The sequence below is a fragment of the Amyelois transitella genome, chromosome 3 (genome assembly GCF_032362555.1).
Source record: "Amyelois transitella isolate CPQ chromosome 3, ilAmyTran1.1, whole genome shotgun sequence".
Lineage (NCBI taxonomy): Eukaryota > Metazoa > Arthropoda > Insecta > Lepidoptera > Pyralidae > Amyelois > Amyelois transitella.
Genome location: NC_083506.1, coordinates 6,645,125 through 6,662,782, shown reverse-complemented (window position 1 = coordinate 6,662,782; position 17,658 = coordinate 6,645,125). Strand labels below are relative to the sequence as shown.

The window sequence follows — 17,658 nt, the reverse complement described above, 5'->3', positions numbered from 1 at the left end:
AAATGCTTAGGAGCTATTTTCTTTAAATTTGGATGGGTGGTTTTTAGCATTTTCCATAGTAGTAATGGGTCTTGATTTTAATCAGCTACCGGACTTTTTAAATAAAATTGTAATTCCATAGGCATAACAATAATTAGACAAAATATTATTCATTTCTAAAATAAGTTTATAATTTTTTTCAATATATCTACCTATACTAATATTATAAAGCTGAAGAGTTTGTTTTGTTTGTTTGTTTAAACGCGCTAATTCCAGAAACTACTGAACCGATTTGAATAATTCTTTCACTGTTAGATAGTCTATTTATCGAGGAAGGCTATAGGCTACATTTTATCCCGGATTTCCTACGGGAAACGTCAACAATGCAGGTGAAAGTTGAATGAGTCGGCAATCTGCGAGCTTTCCACGCGAACGCTGCGCAAACCAACAAAGATATAGTAAAACAATGTACTAAAGATGTGAAGTACTCATTTTTTGCCACAAAAAAGTCCGCGAGAGCATATATCTATCTCTTAAGGTTTACTTACAATAACCACTTTTATGTTCATTTTTTAAGATTATTTTTTCATTAAAAACATAAGTTATTTTGAAACCAATTTTCTTTAATTCAGTATTAATTCTTATCCAAATAAATATGATTATTACTTTCAGCTTTTCATGTAGATTAAAATTGCCATTTACAGTATATAAATCAGACGAATAGGTTTTGAGATATAGTCGTTATAAGCAATTTGCAGCGAAACATTTAATACGGAGAACCAGCTTTCTAATACGCGTGACCGCCTGACCGCCGAGGAGGATGTTTGCAAAAATAAATATAATGCCTAAAATAATTATTCCACGCGGACGAAGTCGCGGGCACAGCTAGTTTATTCATAAAACATTGATGTCCCGATAATATTGAAGTCATAACATCGAAGTCAAAACATCGATATTTTCCAGCTCAACATCGATGAATATCGATCATCCGTACTAGTCCCACCTGAACCTGACCGACCGATGTATACTAGGGATGTACATTGCTGATAAAAAATCGATTTTTATCTAATCAATTTATTTTTTTAGTATGAAAAATCGATTAATGAATAATCGATTTTTCTTTAAAAAATAATCGATTTTATTATATTGATAGATTTTTTCCTAATTTTTCAATTAATGTCAAAATAAACGCCATTTACATTATATCAATAGATTTATTCATTAAAAATAAACAACAGAAACAGTAAGTTCTTATATAATCAACACAAATTAAAGTTTTTAACAATCAAGTTTAACAAAAGGAACTTTCAGCAACGAATAATGAATAACATATTAACCGAATGTCGGTAAAATACTGTTCATCGACTTACTCCATCTAGAGAATGATTGATTAAATGAATCATCTAAACTGTTTTAAAAGCACAGAAAGAATGCACAGATGGGGTTAATGTAATATTATGGAGCTATGATAGTATTCTTTGGCAATTTGCGTTCCGGGCTCCAAGCCAGAAGACAAAAACGTAATGTCGGAGTGCATTTATTGCATGATTATAAAAATCGATTTTTAATCGATTTTTTCCATAATCGATTTTTTTTTCACATTCCTTTCCTAATGTATACTAGATACTAGCGCGAACGTCAACATTAATGTTTTTTTTCTAAATTTATAAGTCAATAAAAACCAATTAGGCGAATGGTAATGTGCTTAACTTCTAATGAACTTATGTGTGTTTGTGTTTATTTAATAATTTTGCCAATTTTACAGAAAATAAAAAAAGAAAATAATGTGATCGACAACACAACTTAACACAAGTCGACCTCTCATTTAGCATATGTCAGAAGAATCAAGCTTTGATGTATAGATTATAGTACAATTTCTTTAAAATAGTTAACAAACTAAAAAGAAGACATTAAATATTAATATCGGTGATATAGATACTATTTACGCCTACGGTCGTGCGGCGTGCGTGATTGAATATCAATTTTAGTCAGTTAATTGATAATTGGGCTGTCTGCTAGATAAGTGCCTACCTACCTTATTTTTTTAGAATAAGAAAAAGATACATATTATCACCTACTTTAAATAGGTGCTTATACTGTAATATCATAAAATATAAGTTGAAACTTATTTGGTTCCGAGGTATAGTTTACAACAATAAGGAGCTAACCAACATAAGGGATGTCTGGTTCGAAGAAGTAAGTATATATATAATATGAAGTACAATGGTATTTTTTTTCTTACATAGGTAAATAAGTATCAACATGAAATAGTTGAAACAATTATTTTTCTAATTAAAAATAAGTATGCGCATATGTGGAATTTACATGGAGTTATCCTACTACTATTATAAAGGCGAAAGTTTGTATGGATGTTTGTTACTCTTTCACGCAAAAACTACTGAACCGATTACCATGAAATTTGGTATGTTGGTAGCTGAAGACCCAGAATAACACATAGGCTACTTTTTATCCCAGAGTTCCCGCGGGATTGATAGGGTTTCCATGCGGACGAAGTCGCGGGCGGCCTCTATTTTATTATATATGTATAAACCAAGAAAAAATTACACAGATTAAGCTAGCTCGTAGGCAAGTACACTACTATTGCACCAAGGAGGTGGACAAATACCTTTTTCCTATTTTTTTTTTCAGATATGGGCTAATCATGCCAGAGAAAGCACAAACAAAACAGCCAGTGTTCCAATCAGCTCGTAATATCTTTGGTAATGATTCTGATTCTGATGATGAAGCCATCAAGAAACCTGTTTTATTGCGGCCTAGTGACAACATCAACAGACAAGTTAATACTGCCGCATTTTTTATATCATATTTTTTTTATATACATATTTTATATACATACATAGAACCTTTTCCCAGAGGAGTACTTGTTACAATTCTTATACATTTCTTTTGCTTCATTCACATTCATGCAAGCTTGACAATTAAGGGTACTATTGACCTGATCTATTGTGTGATACATCTACAAAAGCTATACTTGATCATTCTGTCTCCCCTGTACCACTTTGTTGTAAGTTTGTCTAGTACTGTTATAATTATTTGATTTTTGTTGTAATTTGTATTTTTAAGCTCTGTGTGTGGTTTTTGGCAGAGTAGAATAGAACCACTTTGCACTATAAATTCGATTTCTCTTTTATCCAATTCTCTCATTTAGTCTGGATTGAAGAAAAATCACTATCTCAGGGTACCTATTAAACATTTACAATTCTTAAAACCTTATTCTTTACAGTTTGTGCACTGTTTAATGAACACTATGTAGTTAACAGTTTATAATCATGCATGTGTTATCATGGGTCTAATTAGTGGTTTTACTATCCATCACTAGGTATGTTTTAGTCTGTACTAATGGACAGACATGCCTTCCATCATGCTCCTTACTTGACAGTACATACATATAATCACGTCTATATCCCTTGCGGGGTAGACAGAGCCAACAGTCTTGAAAAGACTGATAGGCCACATTCAGCTGTTTGGCTTTATGATGGAATTGAGATTCAAATAGTGACAGGTGTTGCTAGCCCATCGCCTAAATGAAGAATCCCAAGTTTATAAGCTTGTTTTTACAATATTGTATTGTATAATACAAGTTCAATACTTGACAGTATTGAACTTGTATTAATCAAAATATACATCTCTTATCTCAAACATTATTAATTTAATATATCTATTAAACATTCATGGTTTGGTTCCAATTATGAACCCTGGCCATTGTATTGTATCAAGTTAATTCAAGAGCTACCACTCACTCTCCTATGTTCAACTGTGTCATGTATTATTGTATCTAAGATTTTATCAACAAGAAATAAACTAACCTTCTAGTGACTAGCACTGTCTGTTTTCACTAATTATATTTATATCAATTTTTTTGTCCTATCAGGCTAAAAAAGCACAACAAAATGCTCTAATGGAAGACCCAACAGTTTATCAATATGATGAAATATATGATGCTATGGTTAGTAAAAAGGATGAAAAAAAAGTTAAAACAACAGAAGAAAAAAAACCTCGGTACATTGAGAACCTTTTAAAAACAGCAAATAAGAGAAAGCTCGAAAATGAGCGTCGCATTGAACGACAAGTAAGTATCAAACAGTTATTTTTTAATAAAATATGTACTGCTGAATTTCTATATATCTAAATACTTAAAAACTTAATTTTATATTTAAAAAAAAAATATCTGCATACCAAATTTTATCAAAATCGAACCAGCTGTTACAGTATAACATACAGACAGACAGACTTTCACATTATAGTTAAAAATCCATACTAATTATTAGGTAATAATTAGTATGGATTTTTAACATATTTAACCTTTTAACCGCGCGAGTCGCATATATGCGACAAATATTGCCGTGCCCCTACCGCCCGTGTCGTATTTCTGCGACAGAGAATATCCATGATTTTTTCGTTCTATTATCGTCCTATTAATTTCGTGGTATAACTAAAACTATTATTGAATAGAGCTATTTATTACAACAATTACTTAAAATTATGTTTCATAGCTCTAAGCATTGAAAAAACTTAAACAAAAATAAGTAATTGGCAGCTCGGACTTTTCTTCGGTGTCTATCGCGCGTGTCGCATAAATATGACCATAGGGATGGGATACAATGCAATGCGCATTTTAAAAACAAAATAACAAACAGTTAAATAATCAGGTATAATGCATCATTCAGCATGAAATAAACAGTGTCATACGAAATAAAGTTAAATTTAACATATTGTCTTGTGTTACTATTTTTTTCCCTTATTATTCATAAGAAAAGTATCCCTCAGAATCTTTGTATAACGCCAACATTTGACGTTTTTTGACTTTTTGACTTTTTTTTATCGATACAACGATTACTCCTCCTTATTTATTGTAGGTATTATTTTATCGATTTGTAGCGGCGCGCTAGGGGCACGACAATTGATATTTAGCCAAGCGCTTAAAAGGTTAAAGTAGCCACAAAATATAGATTAGAGAAATAGCAAGTTTCTTTTTTATAAATGCCCAGAAAATAATACAATTCTTTTTAAATTAGATTCAGAAGGAGCGAGAAAAAGAAGGTGAAGAATTTGCTGATAAAGAAGTTTTTGTTACATCTGCTTATAAGAAAAAATTAGAAGAAATGAGTTTGGAAGAAGAGAAAGAAAAAAGGGAAGAATATTTGGAAAGTATAGGAGATGTAACGAAACAAAGGGACTTAGGTATGAAATTTCAATTTTAAATAATAATAATTCATCCTAAACCCAAACGAATCATCAGATGATGATGATATCAAATATTGGGGGTTTCTAATTCGTACATTCAAGGATTGCTTCCTTGACTGTACCAATCTGAGGCCATAAATTTCCATTAATTATTTTTAACTGTGTAAAATATTGATAATTAATACATTTTTTCTTAAAGGTGGTTTCTATCGTCATTTATATGAACAAAAATTGGGTCCAGATGAAAATACTGTCAAGCCAAATAATTTATCAAGTACTAAGCAAGATAAATCGGACATTCATAATAGAAAAGATTTGGAGGTCAAACTTGAAGAAACACAAAGAAAGGAAGTTCCTAAAAAAAGGAATTATAGAAAACGAAAGACTTCTGATGAGATTACTGAGCAACTCTCTGATGGTGAAATTGCAGATTCTGGTGATGAAATTAATCGGTTAAATCTAAGTGATATTCGATCAAAGAGATTGAAAAAATGTGAAGAAAATATTGATGCCGATTCAGATTTCTCAATTGAAGAATCTAGTGACGATAATGAAGATGATTCCAATAAAAAGGCTGACGAGAAAATTTCTCACGATTCGCCTAACAACAATGAGCATCAAAAGAAAAAGATAAATTTGGATGAAAAAGCAGAAAAATCGGATACCAAGAAGAGTGAACCAACAATTGAGCCAAAAACTAAAATTGATATTTGGAAAAAAAGAACTGTAGGCGAAGTATTTGAGCAAGCCTTACAAAGATATTACGAGCGAAAAGCAACTAGAGGATATTAGAATTTTAGGTAAATAAAATCAATGTTGTCTGATGTATTTTATTACTTAAATCAAGAACTTAATTATTAATTTTCGATCATACTTAATACTACATAACATAAAAATAAGTCAAATTTCAATTCAGCCTATATATTGATTCACCGGTTACGGTTAATATGATTTTCTATAGTTATTCTTCATATTTCACCGCCACGAGAGATATACACAGTTGAAATAACTAGTCATAAGTGATGGCGAACTCAAAATTCAAGAATTTCTAAAATACTGGCGAAAGTTCGGAAGAAGTTTTGCTATATTTTAAATTATTTTCGGTATCAATACTGTAAATGGTATTTTAACCACATTTCGCTATCTATCCATAAAGATTAATTTATAAATTAATCGCCAAATGTTGCCACAGCATCGGTTCTTCTTAACTTACAAAATAATGAGCTTTGCAGTGAACTGAAACAAATAAAACATACTTTACTTTTAATACCTATTTAAATATGCTTATTTGTATAAATTAACCTGCCAAAGAGGGCTTTCAATTTATTTCGCATTTGTAAATTAACGATATCTCCTATTAATTTATGTTTTAAATTAATTTGAATTATTTGTTTGTAAATAAAATGAAGTTTCGAATCCCTTCATTAAAAGAATACCTAATACCAGTTTCATTAGTTTTGTTGATTATAATTTTCTACATACATACATATAGTCACATCTGTATCCCTTGCGCGGTAGATAGAGCCAACAGTCTTGAAAAACTGAAAGGCCCCGTACAGCTTTTTGGCTTAACCCTTTGAACGGCATGGACACCTTAAGGGTGTCTTTAAGAAACTCGGCCGAGACGCCAAAGTCGAGTTGTAGAAACCTATCATTGAATTAGCTCAAATTGAGAAAAAACTTGGCCGTGGCGTCGTGGGCATGAATGATAATTTTACTTGCGGCGTTCAAATTAATGATAGATAGATTAAAATAGTGACAGATTGCTAGCCCATCGCCAAAATGAAGAATCCCAAGTTTATAAACCCATCCCTTAGTCGCCTTTTACGACATCCATGCGAAAGAGATGGAGTGATCCTATTCTTTTTATATTTGTGCGGGGAACCGCACGGCACATATTATTTTCTCGTAATCAAAATCTTGGAATTCCTAAACAGTACCAAGCATATTACAAATTTATGATGAGATTGTATTATTTAGAGCCTTAAATTTCAGTACTATCTTATAACAAACAATTATTGCTTTTGTCAATCTGAACTATTTTCAGACGCTTGTTGTTGCACCACGAGATGCTGCTGCGAAGTAGGTATGCCAAAAATATAACTAAGTTATGCGATCTATAAACGTCATCATACAAATTTTAAGGAATGTGCATTTTTCTTAATAAGTCCAATACCTACATAGTAAAATCATGCCTCTTACCCGAAGGGAGAGAGTAGATACAACTCTTTCCTCTTGCCACGATCCCTGCATATTTCTTTGGCCTCATCCACATTCATAATTCTTTTCATGCAAGTTCGACGCTCCACGTCCATTCGGTACACTTGACCTACTAAATAACAATTCATTTAATTACATACCTATGAATTCTGAAACTGGATCGTTTTCGCCCTCAGCCCGCATGGTACCTGTGATTTCTTCGTTTTCGACCATAGGCAATACAAGTTGGACAAATTCGGGAGTATATGGCGGAGCAATTGCGTCTAGTACCTATAAACGACAAATTAACTTATTTATCAGCTTTTCTTTTAATTTAAGCTGCACATACGGATGAAGGGAATTGGCTATGAAAGGACATTGTTTAAGGGGTTGTCACTCAGTTACCCTGAAAACTATATTGATTTTATTCTTTTGGATTCTGTTCATTCTAAAATTTACACAAGAAGAAAATATGTTGAAAAAAATAAAAAAAATCGCAATTGGTATCTAATAAATCTACATAATAGTAGGCTAATAAGCTGATTTGTTTCACTGGTAAGGCTAGTGGGATCAAAATTCCTTGTTCTTACAAGTAAAATTTCTTGGTAATATTAGTATATAAATCTCCCTGAGCCCCATGATCAGGGAGATTTAGTATTGTAGTGGTCTATGATCAGTGTATATACTTGCATAATTTTATAAGATCAATTTACCCCAAATTTTGACATTCGCGGAAAAAAATATCTACTTTCATGAAGCTTTTCAGCTGAGCTGAGCAGCACGCAAGGACATGACTATATGAATAAGTAAGAATGTCTTTTTTTTTTCACGTGAAAGGATATCTTTATTGCAATATTTTAACACTGCCTGTGTCGGAGTTCGGCTTCGACATGGCGAAATTGTAAGGATCCTTAAAAACGAAGTTGACTGATGAAATAATAACTATTGTAACCTCTGTAATGAAGTATCTTATCAGCGAGATATCAGTGTCGCCGCGCTGCCAGCACTGCTTGATGTAACGCAGTACGGGTACCACGCAGCCTCGACTCAGCAGGTTCACCATACGGTCTAGAAGCATTTTTTTCAGTTCCAGCTGAAACAATCATTTAGCTTGTACAGAATTCATGAATCTTAGAAAGGCACCAGCAGTGCGGATTGTCTAGTGCTTACAGCACGTCTCAGGTATGAGCCGTACGTAGCTTACTTGCTAGTGAAGCAAACAACCTTTCCGGTGCTTTACAGGGAAACGCGAAATTATTGCTTTCAAAATTTACACATTGAGGTTGAAAATCCCTACAAAGCCAGCCATAAGGTTCAATTTTTTTTACTGTCGAGGTAGTATATTCAATCATATTATGAAAATAGCTATTGCCTGATATTACAGATACTGCAATTTTGGGATTTGTATAGAACGTATTAATATGGATGGATGCATACCTGTACTAAAATTTCCAGTTCATCTTGTGGCGATTCAAAAAGCTGTACCAATAATTTGAGTAGCCTGTGGTGAAGAAGTTGGTGGCACGAAGCTACTTCGTCTAGTAAAGCCAAGTGGACGGGACAGTGTTCTGTGCACAGCTTGAAATAAGATGGTTCCGTGACGACGCACTCCACCCATACAAGCACGCCCATGCCGACTACGGGGAATCTAAACAAGAATATAAATTAAAATTTTAGGTGACTTAAGGATAATTTTTTGTGCCATATCTGTAGGCCCGTTACGTAGTTTAGCATATTAAGTAAAACAGTAACACATTATATGTGCTTAATCAAATTTTTTTCATTAAATCCCGGTTCCTCAACTCTCTGGACGAGCCGTAAGTCAGGTTCTTACAAGAAGCGACTCCCGTCTTACCTTCGCTTAATAGCATATTAGTATAATATGCTATTAATTACTAAAAAACTAATATACACACTGAATACATCTCGTACATTTAAATAAGTTCAGTAATACAGCATCTTACCTTATGCAATGGTAGAGTGTTGGCAACTCTGCTATCAGCTCACTAGAACTGGCAGAGCTACTGCACACAGCGTGGACCTTCTCTATGGCTTGGACGGTCGCCTTCAGTTCATCCTTCACAGGCCGGCCAGGGGTGGCGCCTTCGCAGACACTCGCGGAATACGCCAGGAGGTACATATACTTTGATTTGTGTTCAGGATTCAATTTGCTGCCTAACTTAAACAGTGAGTCGACTAGAAGTTCTGGAAAAGATTATTTACCATTTAAGAATAGAAGGTGCCGTGTAGTTCTCGGCATCAATAAAAAAACTGGCCAAGTGCGAGGAACAAATGTGATGATGGTACAGAACCATCATCACGTTTCTTGCTTGAATATTTATTTTCATATTCATGTACTTTAACTGTTTATTAAAATCATTTAAAATTGCTTAAAAATTACGTTTCTTTTATGGGTAATGTAATGTAATTTTTAAAGGGGGCTCGGCCTCCCTCATTTTTGGTATTTGTGGTTATAGCGGCGACGGAAATACATTATTCGTAAAAATATCTTTATTTTCTAGTTATCACGGTCGGAACGGTCATAAAACCCCGTGTTTACCTTTTACGTTCAGCTGTATGGTTTTAAAATGGAATTGAGATTCAAATAGTGACAGGTAATAGACGAAAGACTTGGCCATTCTTTTCAAGACTGTTGGTTCTGTCTACCCCGCAAAGGATAAAGACGTGACTGTATGTTTTACCTTTTAGGTACGGAACTCTAAAAAGAATAAGACCAATCCATCTCTTACATGGATGTCGTAAAAGGCAATGAAGGGACAGGTTTATAAACTTGGGATTCTTTGTTAGACGATGGTCTTTCAACCTTTCACTATTTGAATCTGAACCAGCTGAACGTGACTTTATGGGTCTTTTCAAGCATGTTGGCTTTACCAAGCCCGCAAGGATGATATAGACATGATTATATGCGTATGCAAGAATAGAATTGATTTATTAGTAACAGCAAATTCCAATTCAAAAATTTAATTAATTAAAATGGGATACTTCATATCACTTAATATGTACCTAATTGTCATATCTTTTGGTTTCACAACATTGTTTGGCGTAAAAATAAATTACTTAAAACTAATAAATATAATATAAACTACAATTATTAAAACAACTTTGCTAGTTCATGGCTGCTATAAACGATAAGCATTAGCTCATAATCCATCAGCCTTCTGGTGTTAATCTTGCTTGCGTTCTCAAATCTTTGGAGAGGTGTGCCTAAGACCACGATTTTAGATTGGGCCTCCCTTATTTGTTGTAAGCCTCCCTCTTAAGCATAGTGTCACCGCCTATCTAGAAGTGGCTTAACCCTTCCTCTTAGCAGCGCAGTGGCATAGTGTCACCGCCCATCTAGAAGTGGCTTACTATATATTTACCCAAGAACTGCGGTATCCGGAGGAGGTGCACGGGCGGCGGGTCGGGCTGCGTGTAGGCGCGGAACAGCGCGGAGATGTCGGCGGGGTTGAGCGCGCCGCGCGACAGCATGGCGGCGAGCGCCGTGCGCGCGCTCCGCCACGACTCGCCCGCCGTCAGCGCCAGCGTGATGGGCGTCACGTCGTGACCGCTTTATAGTTGACACGTTTAAAATATAATAGTTGTGTGTTCGGTATGGTACTAGCTTTACTGTCAGGCTTGCAAATAAAAAAGGCAGCTATTTCGACTTGTATTCTATTCTGTAAAATTTTACACACTGGACGGAATTTGATGTAATATTACAAGGGTAGAATATAACCCGGAAAAATACATATTGTACCTACTGTTTATTCCAAAAGTTTTCATAAGATCGAAGCCCGGGACGCAGTTGGTTTAATCTAAATCAGTTTAGTAGATTTTCAGGCATTTATAGGCAGAGCCAACAGTCGTGAAAATACTGATAGGCCTCGTTCAGCTGTTTGGCTTAATGATAGAATTCAGATTCAAATAGTGACATGTTGCTAGCCGACCGCCAAAAAAGAATCCCAAGTTTATGAGCCTATTCCTTTATCGCCTTTTACGACATCCATAGGAAAGAGATGAAGCGGATGTATTCATTGTTCTATTTGTGCCGGGAACCACACGGCAAGTTTATGCAAGTTACTCAGAAAAATAATCTTCTAAAAAAATAGTAAATCTTATAAAAACTTCACAACTGTTTCAAATTGGATATGTATGTGCCTTAATCACTAGGCCAACAGAATGAGAACATTCTACTTTGGTAAAACTAGTCACAAAAACCTACCTCTGTTGAGCACACCGAGTAATTTCCTGGCTCAATCTCTTCATTATGGCTCCACCTCTAGGTTCTTGGGATAATATGTGTACTATAACTTGACTGTATACATAAGTATGTGCACCATGGCACACCATTTTCTGTAAAAAGAAATGTAAATACATTTCAGTTCAAATGAAAAATATTCCTATTCCTAATTTACATTAGTGGAAATTTCATGCTACTGGAATGGACTATACATGAATTTGTAAGTGAAACCAGTAAACATAATAAGAAAGGTACTTACAGCACATTCATTTACACTGTTCTGCCAATCATCTGAACTTTGAAGGAATCCTACTATGGCAGATTTAAGAACTCTGGAGAATACTTCAATTTGTTGCGCTGCAGTAGATATGCTAGTGATTTCCCCTTGAAAACCTGCATCTGATATCAACTGAAATGAAACATGGATTTATTGGTGAAATATAATTTATAAATTTAGAAAAATAAATAATAAAATGAATGTCCTCATCCCTTAAAATGTACTTAATCCTAATTTTATAAAGTGATTTACACTACAAACACATGCCATGGGAATTTTGAGGTTGATAATGCGCTTTTTAAAAATGCTTTTTGTTTGACAACGCAATATTATGTTGGAACAATTGTTATAGATACTAATATTATAAAGCTGAAGAGTTTGTTTGTTTGAACGCGCGAATCTCAGGAACTACTGGTTCGAATTGAAAAATTACTTTTGTGTTGAATAGACTATTTATCGAGGAAGGCTTTAGGCTATATTACATCATGCTGCAACTATTAGGAGCGAAGAAATAATGGAAAATGTGAAAAAAAATGGGGAAAATTATACCCTTGCAGGCTTCAATGATGCCCAAAATAACTATTCCACACGGACGAGTCGTGGGCACAGCTAGTTAAGATCTATGAATCTTTATTACATACATACATACATATGTATAGTCACATCTTCCTTGCAGGGTAGTGAAAGGCCACATACAGTTTGCTAGCCCATCGCCAACAAGAGGATTTTTTTTATATTTACCTTTATAGTGAAGTTCAACATTAGACAATCAGGATACTCTTCTGCCAGTCTATAAATGAGGGACCTCCAAGTGGGATGTTCAATCATTTCAGTTAACCAGGCTGGTGTCTAAATAAATACAAAGAAAATATGAAGAGGTAAATAATTTCGCAAAATAGAAATTGTCATAGTTCTGTTAATATGCTTGAGATCTTATGAGAATTGTGTAGTAAGTTTACTTCTTTGTACCATATTAACATTCCAACTATCATTTATAAATAATACAGGTATTCAGTGAGCATGCAACCCACCTTTATTTATTCTTTATTGTAACAATTACAATTTGTAAAGTACAGTAAGTGGACTTAATGCTAATAGCATTATCTAACAGTCTACTATTGGGTTAAGCGGAGAACCTTTGTGTGGGTGATAATAATAATGTATAATAAACATACTTAATCCTACTACTATTATAAAGGCGAAAGTTTGTATGGATGTATGGATGTTTGTTACTCTTTCACGCAAAAACTACTGAACCGATTACCATGAAATTTGGTATGTAGGTAGCTGAAGACCCAGAATAACACATAGGCTACTTTTTATCCCAGAGTTCCCGCGGGATTGATAGGGTTTCCATGCGGACGAAGTCGCGGGCGGCCTCTAGTATACAATATATGGGGCATTTCACGTGAAGCGGACAGGCAAAATAGGGTGAGGTTCTGGATTTTGTTTATATTCTGGTTAGTTATACGCCTAGCAGATATGGAAGTGCACACAAAATATTTTTTTCGTCCGAAGCTTTTTTGCCGAATTATGAGCTTTTGAAAAAATACGTTTTAAGAATTCCGTGATTTTTGGATGCCCATTACTTTATATAAATCAATTTGTTAAAAATAAAAATTAAATGGTTTCTGATAGTTAAATGAGTGGAAATTTAGATTTTTTTATGGAATTCTAAATTTGATTTTTTTTTTCGAATAGTAAACCGGAAATGAAGATTTCAAATAGATTTTCAAGTAACTTCGACATAATTTTATTTTATTTCTTTAGCATTAAATTTAAGCCTTTTGTATGCTAATTACACACAAAAAAAATATAACGTTATCTCCAATAGTTTAGAACCTAGAGCATATTGAGTACATGCACGTCGCTATAACAATTTTCTTAACATTCGTGATTATGGGCTAACATTTGAATATACTTCGTTATTAACATTTTATTCGTTAATTTTAAAATGCGAAAATTGATTTTATTAAAATATAAGAATGAAAATATATTTTATATTAAGTATAAATATTTTAATTATAATAACAAATTCACACAAAAGAGTTATTTAAAACTGTTAAACATTTCTTTCCAAAAAAAAACTACACCATCACCTTACTGATCACAGAATTGAAGTTTCTACCATAAAATATACCTATCACTGATGGAGCTCCTCAACATTTTAAGAACAGATTCAACTTTGTTAATTTATTCTATTATCCACATAGATTGTCAGTTACATTTTCATGACACTGCTCATGGTAAAGGTCCATGCGATGGTCTTGGAGGAAACCTTAAACGATTGGCATCCCGGGCCAGTTTACAATCTAGAAATAACGCTATCAATACACCATTGAGATTGTATGAATGGGCAAAATCATCGTTGACTACAACGACAATATACTACTGCTCGAAGGAAAGTATTCAACAAGAGCGAGATTTTCTACGAACCCGTTTTGCTTCTGCCATCACAATTCCAGGAACTAAAAAAATTCATGCTTTCTTCCAACCGATGAAGGCTTATGTGTTAAAAAAACTAGTAGTAGTGAAAATAGCAAAAATGTAAGAATTACAAAATAAATCTTTCCTTAAATATCTAATGATGAATAGATTTTTAATTAATAAAACAGAACCTGTCCAATGTTTTTACTAAATATTATAATTCTTTATAGTCTTATAACAGTATTTAAATCCATATAGGTATACTTTACCTACTCGATGTACATTAAAGTTTGAAATTTAAATAGACCGTCTGAACTAATAGAGTACTGGATATGGCGAGCAATACGATGTGCATGTACTCAATATGCTCTAGGTTCTAAACTATTGGAGATCACGTTATATTTTTTTTTGTGTGTAATAAGCATACATAAGGCTTAAATTTAATGCTAAAGAAATAAAATAAAATTATGTCGAAGTTACTTGAAAATCTATTTGAAATCTTCATTTCCGGTTTACTATTCGAAAAAAAAATCAAATTTAGAATTCCATAAAAAAATCTAAATTTCCACTCTTTTAACTATAAGAAACCATTTAATTTTTATTTTTAACAAATTGATTTATATAAAGTAATGGGCATCCAAAAATCACGGAATTCTTAAAACATATTTTTTCAAAAGCTCATAATTCGGCAAAAAAGCTTCGGACGAAAAAAATATTTTGTGTGCACTTCCATATCTGCTAGGCGTATAACTAACCAGAATATAAACAAAATCCAGAACCTCACCCTATTTTGCCTGTCCGCTTCACGTGAAATGCCCCATATACTAAAAACCTATACATAATATATACCTATATACTACACTAAACATACATATTACATATATATATATATGTATACAATGTGTATATTATATGTAAATATATTTTTCTGTGAATGACATTCACTAAAACCAAAGTCTAAATAAAATATTTATTAATAAGCTAGTGCTTGTTGAATTTAGATACTCTTATCTTTTCAAAAGGAAATTAACATACTTCACCCTCCTCGGTAAAAATAGTATCTGCTTTCTTTGGGTCAAATGTTTTTAGAATCATATCTTTTAAATGATTTTCAACCATTGCCTGGACTTCAGTAACTTTTACACCTGTAAAAAATAAATCTATATGTACACTTATATAAAAAACTGAACATTTAAGTATAGTTGCAGTTTTAAAGTAAATGTCATCTACATTTACCCAATTTTTGTTAGGTTTTTGCATATCTTTATGCTGTATTTCTTATATTTTTGTAAAAAGTAATAAGTTTAATAGTAATTTATAAACTATCATCTAAATATAAACTAAAATTGTCTGCTAGGTAATTATTTCTTCATATCAGTTTTAATGAAGTTGAAAATGCAATCAAATACATACCTCCTAATATAAGCCACTCCGCTAACAAGTTAGCCATTTGAGCTACAGCACTGTAATTGATGGATAACTGTTCTATCACTTGCTCTGGATTGCCCCCAGCTTGAAAATATCGTTTGAGCTGCCCAAATATTCCTGGTTCCATAATGTAATCTGGTGTTTTGAATTTCTCCAAACACTCTTGAAGAACTTCTTCGGGATTCTCGATGACATCTTCTCCACCTTCCTCCTATTGAATAAGTTAATATTTCCAAAAAATAGCTGCATATGCAAAAATATCATTATTTGATAAAGTATTATTTTAAAAATACTCGCCTCATACTGAGTGTGATTTGATGTTTCCCAAACCCGTTCATCTTCGTATTGACTTGGCATTTTGGTGTTTTACTAATTCTTATTTAAGGTTCTTGTATAGCTCCTTTATTCTTAATAAAAAAAAACGCTTGGATTAATTCTAACAGTGATATGCAATACCACGGATTAAAATAATAAATAAAATAGGCAGATATAACTAACCTAACCTAACCCAACATTTCACAGTTCTTTTAACATTTTATTTTACTGACAGTGACGGATATTTTGTTGTATTTGACCAATATTATTGTTTATGACATTTTGACAGTTACAAAGCGGACGACTGTTACGCCATAATATAGAAAAGAAAGAAAGAAGCTAGTCGCTTGTCATCGGTCGGTGGCATGCACTGCGCCGTTTAATAGGCTTTTTGAGTGTAATAAAAATATACATTTCTTTAATGCCATCCATTAGTCTCAATATTATTATTTTGGAGCGATTTGTAATAACGCGAGATAAATATATTGCATTATTTTAACAAAATCCGTCTCCAAAACTTAGTTTTTTTTATACAGCTGTCACGTGACTAAAACGACTGTGACTGAACCGGCCATTTCTATTATGACGTAGATTACGCATAAACAGACTGTAGATCGCACCGTTCCTTGGTGTTCGTTATTATTTTTCAAGATTTTATAAGTGTTTTATCGCTCAGGATTGCTTAGATAACATAGGTATTTAATAATGGAAACCAATTTCGAGAAAACTGACAGTCAAAACCTACCAAAAGTGGACGCAATAAGGGTTGGCGTATTCTTCAAAGACTTAACATATCAGACTGACAGAACTTATCATCGTAAATACTCACATCAAAGTGGTCTTCACAATTTGGTGATATAAGTATCATCACGATTACGCCGAGCAAGCTGAAACCACTTCTTGCGAATATTTATATCCATCGGCACAGAAAAAAACAGTTTCGTAGGAGTTATTATTGTTAGTTTTTATTGTTGTATTAGTGAATTGAGGCCCTGCACAATATTTATAGGAACTCATTTTAATAATTTTCACACATATGACGTGGCACAAGTTAAATAAAACAAAAGAAAATCAAAACTATTCGAAACACCAACAAGCTCTGTATGATATTTATGCGAAATCTACATCACTGCATGCCAAGGCCGCTATATTGCTAAAAGTCGCGTTTTGGCGGCATATTTGAATATTGCATTTTCTTTTTCGATTTTTTATAAAATAGCTTAAATAAAGACAGAAAAGTATTTTTTTAGGGCTCCTTATAAACAAATAGTACTCTAAGATAGTTTTTAGAATTTTGTGAAAGCCTATTGCAGTATGATTTCTGATGGTATATTTTAAATTTGCTACATTGAAATAAAAATTATCGATAAAATTTGCATTGCATTTCTTGTCAGCATTATTGTTTCCATGCAAAAAAGTTTATAATTTTAATTTGTTTATCTTATTTTACAATTAAATTTATGACTAACACAGTTTTGTAACACGGTAGTAATATTAATACTTACTGATCATATTCTACTGGAAATTTGTTTTACAGATTTCGTACCTTGTGGCAACTGAACGTGGCCTTTTGGTCTCTTTAAGA

The 17,658-nt window shown here is 33.2% G+C and overlaps 2 protein-coding genes across 3 annotated transcripts; one reads left to right on the top strand and one right to left on the bottom strand.

Moving 5' to 3' along the window:
• The first annotated feature begins 1,835 nt into the window (after nt 1-1,835).
• LOC106135513 (nuclear speckle splicing regulatory protein 1) lies at nt 1,836-6,008 on the top strand. Of its 2 annotated transcripts, XM_060949160.1 has the most exons (6): nt 1,836-1,890; nt 2,088-2,175; nt 2,629-2,776; nt 3,872-4,069; nt 5,016-5,181; nt 5,384-6,008. In XM_060949160.1, the coding sequence occupies exons 2-6, from the start codon at nt 2,159-2,161 to the stop codon at nt 5,974-5,976; spliced, it is 1,122 nt and encodes a 373-aa protein (XP_060805143.1). In that variant the 5' UTR covers nt 1,836-1,890; nt 2,088-2,158; the 3' UTR covers nt 5,977-6,008. The 2 variants fall into 2 exon arrangements, with proteins under 2 accessions (XP_060805143.1, XP_013191299.2); XM_013335845.2 differs by lacking the exon at nt 1,836-1,890 and having other exon boundaries at nt 2,034-2,175.
• LOC106135512 (negative elongation factor D) lies at nt 2,036-16,385 on the bottom strand. The gene is made up of 13 exons (XM_013335841.2): nt 16,257-16,385; nt 16,056-16,165; nt 15,744-15,969; nt 15,366-15,475; nt 12,645-12,752; nt 11,886-12,035; nt 11,609-11,739; nt 10,767-10,954; nt 9,348-9,588; nt 8,821-9,031; nt 8,336-8,476; nt 7,545-7,674; nt 2,036-6,420 (listed from the first exon to the last, which is right to left on the bottom strand). The coding sequence occupies exons 2-13, from the start codon at nt 16,113-16,115 to the stop codon at nt 6,389-6,391; spliced, it is 1,728 nt and encodes a 575-aa protein (XP_013191295.1). The 5' UTR covers nt 16,116-16,165; nt 16,257-16,385; the 3' UTR covers nt 2,036-6,388.
• Between the last annotated feature and the right edge of the window lie 1,273 nt (nt 16,386-17,658).

Excerpts from the sequence above, each read along its gene's own strand:
- LOC106135513 (XM_060949160.1), top strand. Across the intron at positions 2,777-3,871 it reads GTGACAACATCAACAGACAA|GCTAAAAAAGCACAACAAAA; the intron begins GTTAATACTGCC and ends TTGTCCTATCAG. Across the intron at positions 5,182-5,383 it reads AACGAAACAAAGGGACTTAG|GTGGTTTCTATCGTCATTTA; the intron begins GTATGAAATTTC and ends TTTTTCTTAAAG.
- LOC106135512 (XM_013335841.2), bottom strand. The coding sequence starts at position 16,115 with ATGCCAAGTCAATACGAAGATGAACGGGTTTGGGAAACATCAAATCAC. Across the intron at positions 9,032-9,347 it reads ACACTCTACCATTGCATAAG|ATTCCCCGTAGTCGGCATGG; the intron begins GTAAGATGCTGT and ends ATTCTTGTTTAG. Across the intron at positions 8,477-8,820 it reads AACTGGAAATTTTAGTACAG|CTGGAACTGAAAAAAATGCT; the intron begins GTATGCATCCAT and ends TGATTGTTTCAG.